Source organism: Monopterus albus, unplaced genomic scaffold (genome assembly GCF_001952655.1).
Source record: "Monopterus albus unplaced genomic scaffold, M_albus_1.0 scaffold104.1, whole genome shotgun sequence".
NCBI lineage: Eukaryota > Metazoa > Chordata > Actinopteri > Synbranchiformes > Synbranchidae > Monopterus > Monopterus albus.
The window spans coordinates 1,168,466-1,174,884 of NW_018127984.1; the positions used below are offsets into that span (position 1 = coordinate 1,168,466).

The 6,419-nt window shown below is 40.9% G+C and overlaps 1 protein-coding gene across 2 annotated transcripts in view; it reads right to left on the minus strand.

The window, feature by feature from the left end:
* dachb (dachshund b) overlaps window positions 1-6,419 on the minus strand; it is a 92,140-nt gene that overhangs the window by 35,137 nt on the left and 50,584 nt on the right. For both annotated transcript variants that reach the window (XM_020610178.1, XM_020610179.1), the window contains exon 2: window positions 1,442-1,557. In XM_020610178.1, coding sequence (XP_020465834.1) covers window positions 1,442-1,557 — 116 coding nt within the window. The remainder of the gene's footprint in view (window positions 1-1,441; window positions 1,558-6,419) is intronic.

Genomic DNA, 6,419 nt, shown 5'->3' on the forward strand with positions numbered 1-6,419 from the left:
CTTTCCCTCTCTTTCTCTTTGGCACTCATTTTTAGGTTTTATCATCTCCTCTGGCAACATCCCTCCTTTCTTCTCTCCATTGTCCCCCTATGTCTTTCACTCATCATTTTTCTCTCTCCATCTTCACTTTCTGTGCTTAAAAAAAATCTCTCTTTAAATCTCTTTTTCTCAGAGATGGAGAAGGATGTGAATGCAGGGATGGAGAGTAGAAGAGCCTAAAGAGAGAATGAGAAGACAAGGGAAGACAGATACTAAGAAGAGAAGAACAGACTGAGTGGAGAAACAGAGGTAGAGTGAGGTGAGAGGAAAGCAAGAAAGGATGGACAAAAAAGAAGGCAAGTAAGGAGACAGGCTAAGGAGAGGTGCAATAGGATAAAAGGAGGAGGGAATGGAGGTATGTGCTACAGGAAGGAAAGAGGGATGAGAAAAAAAGAAGGAAGGGTGGAAGAGCTGAGTGGAACTCGACCAGGTAAGGTGTGCAGGATGAAAGGATGCAGGGGAGGAAAACGGAGGGATGTAGAAACAGAGATGGCAGAATGAATTGAAGGAGGAAAAGGAGGACAAGTTGTACAAGAAAACTGAATCACTGTAGAAGAGATAAATTAAAGCCAGAGCAAAGAAGGAGGGCATAGAGAAAGTAACAAATGAGTGCCAGTTTCTCCTAGTGGCCAACTGCAGTACTGAACCAGAAGGAAGTCTGCAGCTGCACAGCCACACTAAGGAAGTAGGGCTGGTTAGTGTGAAGGACACTCTATGAACTCATCTTTTTAGGAGGATATTAACTGTAGATAAAATTCACTAGCCAGTTCCCTTTTCAGCCCTGGCTAGTATCTGCAGGTATTCGTTTCAGGTTTCATATAGCTCCAACAACCGTAGGGCAGGCTGTATACAGCCTGAGAGGCAAAAACCAGGGCACAAAAAATGTACACATAGCACTCACTGACCACTAAACTTGTTGCTCTGTGCACATGCTAATAACGGAAGTTGCCTCAGATGAGTGCATCACCATTTTTTATCAACTTGGCTCTTCTCTCCCAGTGGAAATTGCACCCTGTCCTACAACAGTGAAGCAGAAGGAGGAAAACTTTTCCAGAGCAAACAACTTTCAGTGAAATGAATGGGTGTAATTTTAGAGCGAGGTACCCCAAATTAATAATACAAGAAAAACTGGGAGAGCAATGTTATTTCACATTGTCAGCTATAAATAAAAGAAAATTAACTAAAATGAAATATAAGTATGCTTGTTGATTTTCTGCTCAGGCTGTGTCAGACCTCAACAACATCTAGCAGTCAGTGAAAGGATTTGCTGCTGCCTGTGACACTTACTACTGTAAGCCCACACTAACATTTACAAAAGGCCCTTGAATCCATGGAGTCAGAAAAATTGAAGAAAAAAAAAACAATAAATACAAATAAAGGATCATTATTCTTTCTCTCCTACCAGTATGGGACAGCAGGTTGGGCGACAGCAGGCCAGGGAGGCCCGGGTGCAGCAGCCTGGGGCTTTCCTGGATCCCTGCACCAGAACAACGCTTTGGAGGGCGGCCTGGACGAGAGCTGGAGGGAGGGAGGGGGAGGGAGAGAGAGAGAGAGAGAGAGAGAGATCACTTACTAGGACACAGAATTAGATTCACAGTGTTGAGTACAGAGAAATGAAGGGATCATAATTGTTCATGTTTGGCTGTGTTCTTTCCCTCTCAGACCATTCATTTCAAGTGAAGTCAACATTTGCTTTCCCTGCAGATTCTCCTTAATCACTCGCTGCTTCACATGGGAAGTTTAATTCAGTAAAAAGCCATTAGCTCAGTTTTCTTCCTTCTCCCACGCTCGAGACTTGTTTTTCAGTGTGTGATGCTCTCAGGCTCAGAAATTAATCATGTCTGGTGTATTGTTGTTTGAGTATGACTTCAGCCGTCAAAATGGACAGCTGGGTGTTCCAGCAGCGATGCAGGTATCTCAGACATCAACAAATCACAAAGTGACTCCACACAGAGCACAGAGTATTTTCACTGGTCGCCACACTGAAAGAACAGCCTAACCTGATTGGCTGATTTCAGGACAAACACTGATTGGGTTGTACAGCAGGTCAATTCACTGTCAATATTTCTATGGCATGATGAGCACAAATCATCTTTTCTCTGTGACCTTTTCACACTTCAAAGTACTAGAACTAGCAAAAACAGCAGGAGTTGCCACATCGTAAAATATCCCACACTTAAAGGCAAAAAGAGCTTGATCTTTATCGTTAATCGACAACAGCTAACTACTATGAAGAGCAAAAATACTGATGCAAGACATGGAAACAAATATTTGAGTTGTGTTAAATTTATTGGGACACTGAGATAGTGACAAACTCTAACAAAAGGAGCTTTGAATTTAATTCCACTCCTGATAACACTAATAATAAGCCTGACTATCTAGGTACTGTTAATAATAATCTGTAGCTGCTGTCCAGCTACTTCAAAATAAAAGTCCTCTAACCACTAAGGCTGTAGCTACATTCTGGGAATTTGGAGGTTTTATCCATTTTGAGAGCACTGATTCTAGCATGTTTTTAACCACCAGGACATTAAAACTGGAAATAGATCAATAATTTATATTTTTTCCCACCAAATTTTTTTTAATTTTATTTCTGGCAGTGTGGAGAAAGTATCACACAGCAAAGGAAATTGCTAATAATTTCCTAGAAAGTTTCCCCAGAAATAACAGAACTAATTTGAGGGAACACATAGAGAATAATAAGGTTTTTAAAAAATCTATACAATTTAAACTTTTTAGCAACTTTCTTTTAAGTGTTTGATTGTTACTGAGGGGACCTAGATAACGCTGGCTCCTTGTTTCATTCCCTTTTTTCCCAGAGCCTTTGCAGCTGAAAGACACTTGCTGTGAAGAAGCTGCAAGCAAAAAGACTGAACAACACTAATAATAATTACAATGTAATCTATATTTGTAGGATCATTTGGCCTTTGTTGTTAAAGGGTTATTTTAAAACATGAAATGGAAGAAATTTGTTTTGACAGAGACCAAATTTTAAACAGCATTCTTCTTACATAGACAAGCACAAAAATACAGGGTTCACATGTGCAAGTGAGCCCAAACACACAAAAACAAGCATCTCTCCCACTCCATTTCTGTCACACACACATGCATAACCTACTGTATTATGCATGTGCACATAGGCATAAATAAACACATTCAAACACAAGAATACAATAACTGCACATGTGCAACTAAACATAGAGGAAGATATACACACACACACTCAGGAGGTGTGCATGCAGGCCAACTCTCTGCAGGGTGGCTAAGTAACAGATGGCCGTCCAAAGTCATTTACACCTAGAGAGAGAAAGAGAGGGAGAGGGAGGACCAATAAGCTTGAACCTATACAAGATATCACCACAGTGTCACTGGATGAGAAGAGAACAGAAGAAACCCACAATTAATATAATGGTTGGAAAGACAGGAAACAAACAAAGTAAAAACTACACAATATTGAAATTTCCAAAACCTGAACCACAAGAGCAGAAACGGAATAGATGGATAAAACAGGTGATAGAAGAGGGAGACATTCATTAGGTTTGAGTAGCTTGATTTTAGTGCTGCCCTTTGTTTCTTGCCGTTACTGTAGCTTCTACATTTACTAAGTGAAGCACATGAGTTGCAGTCAGAGTTGCATTAACTAAGCTTTTACATATTGTTTGATAAATCAAGTGCAAATGGGACAGGATATGGTGTCTCTCTGCTATCCTACCCCTCTCCATGACACTGCTGTCTTCTGTTGTTATTCCAGCTTCTCTACCCTGCGTTGTCAAAGTACACTCTGTACAGTTTGTTGCAACTGGGCATCCATAGTTTACGTCCTCGCTATGAAACAAGATGTGATGGGAGGGGCAAGGAGCGGTTAAGAGTGGTTTATGGTGTCAGGTAAAACTCAATATACCGTCTAGCAGCTGACAAGAAATGAAGTAGGGCGTCTTTAAATGAAGAGGTTTCAAGGATTTCAATCTAATCTTTTAAAGGGCCGTTTACAGAACATTGATAGTATCTCATTATTTGTTTTTCCATAAGATAATCTGTGTCTTTGCAGACAATCTTCCATCTAATTTTTCTGATTTGATTAATCTAATTGGGGAAATAATCATAGAATCTATTACAAATAATGTCTGCTGTGGTGTAATGTTGAACAGGGATTTTCAGGAATACGTGAGTATATTGGTCAGAATCTGTCAGATCCCAGTGGGAAGGTGGTGGAAAGAGAAAATGCGTAAAAAGATGCGGAGAGAAAAGGTCTGAAAATGTTTTGGGGTGTGATCCTGTATGTGAGAAAATGACACACAGTGAGCGAGAGAGAGAGAGAGAGAGAGAGGCAGAGGATGATGAAGAAACGAAAACAAGAACCTTCACTTTTCCTCTGAACTCTGCTTCACCTCTCCGTCTTTCTCCTTCTATCTCACACACACACACACTAATACAATAAACAGGGTTCTTCCTCTTTGTTACACACACATACAGGTGTTTGCATTCAAAAAGTCTTTCTAACAACAACCCCCTTGCTACCTTTCATCTCACATACACTCACAATGGATATATGTTACAGTACCAGGTGTGTGTGTGTATGTGTGTGTGTGTGTTCATCTGCATCTATAGTATAAACAACATTAAGGGGTGTGTGTATTCATGTGAATCTATGCCGTGTATCTGTTTGTGCGTGCAAAGGACATATGATATCGCCTTCACCTTACAGTTCTTTGTTCAGAGTAATGACTGCAGTGTGTGTGTGTGTGTGTGTGTGTGTGTGTCCCGTAGGGTTGCCATATGTTGGGCATTAATCCTCGTCAACAGTCCACTCTCCTTATTGCACCGAGCACATGAATAAAGAACAGGTCACACACACATATACACATCGTACACACATGATGCAAACAGGAGATTTAACACAAAAAAGTGAAGTATAGAGCATACAGTGCATATAATCACATGCACACAGTTACACACTTGCATACAAGCCTGGCTACACACACAGTCCTTTGACCTACATTTGTTAACCCCCAACCTTGACTGTATTTAAACCCCTAAACAAAACCAAATTCATTTGTACTCATCTGGGTCTCACTTCTTCACCTAAGCACTTCACTTTTATGTAAAATCAGGGTAGGAAAGGTAAGTCGAAGACTTTTGACCCTTGACTATGTCACATTCACAGTGTGAGCAAGCTGAGCAGCCATTCACTGGAACTCATTTAATTTCTCAAAGGAAACAGGAAGCAAAGAAAACAGTATGCTCCCAACCAAACAGATAGCAGCAACCTATATGTGTACATTAACTTCAACGCATATTCATGGTTAATATTCATGACGTTAATTGTTCCTCTGTGTTTCACCCACAGTGAGACCCAGGCAGTCAAAGCAGAAAGGCCCAGGAGTGGACAGGTCAGGCTAAGATGGACAAAATCCTAGGGTATGGTTAACCCTCAAACTGCAAGGGTGCATGTGCTCAGCTGCATAAGATGTCTTTATAATCGTGAACAGTAGGCAAGAAAAGATACTAGCAAAGACGCAGGAGCACTTTGATGGGCAAGAAGCACAGACTTCATACCAAAAGTTTCAGCACCAATGTGCCTTCTTCAAAGCTTCTAGCTTTGGGGAAAAAACTACTTTGTAGGATGTATTGCAGTATTCCTTGTGGGGCTTCAAAGCAAAAGTGTTTATAGTTGTTCCACATGGCCGCACTCAAAGGTGGAGTGGAAACCCAGCCGACACAGAGAGGGAGACAAAGAAATTATTGTTTCAATGATAGTGCACATTTTCAGACAGTCTGTACTGAAATGCTCAGATGGGTGTTGGACAGATACACAAGTTGTTGTACACAGTCACTTGGAATCAAACATCAAAAAGGTGTCCGGGTAGGGGGGTTCAAAGTCATTCAACCCTGCGACAAGCACTTCTGACAGAGTATACTGGTGACATAAGTCTGGCATGCATTTGAGCACTCTTTTGGGGTACAGACCAGAAGCAAATGCAAAGAGAAAATGTACGTTGTAAAGTCAGATAAAATAATTTTATTTATTTATTTTTGTTAAATGAAAATCTAAAAAACATAAGACAAAAATGGGGGAAAATGCTGTTTTGGTACAGGTACGGTATTGCCACTAGTATAGAGAAATGTATACCAGCCCCGCTGATGTTATGTCTGACATGTAACAAATAAACTCCACAACAGGCCTACATATACCGGTCCATTTCCAGGTGCCAAAACCAGCCCAAACCTGACCCACTGCTGCTGCTACCTGGAGCTTATTTTTAGCCCAAATCAGGCCAAGTTTACACCCTTAAAGCCCTAGCAAAATCACAACCACATATGGGACAGATTTGGCTCACACTTGGTTCTCTGGTACCAGCTGAGTGCACTGAAACTGAGCT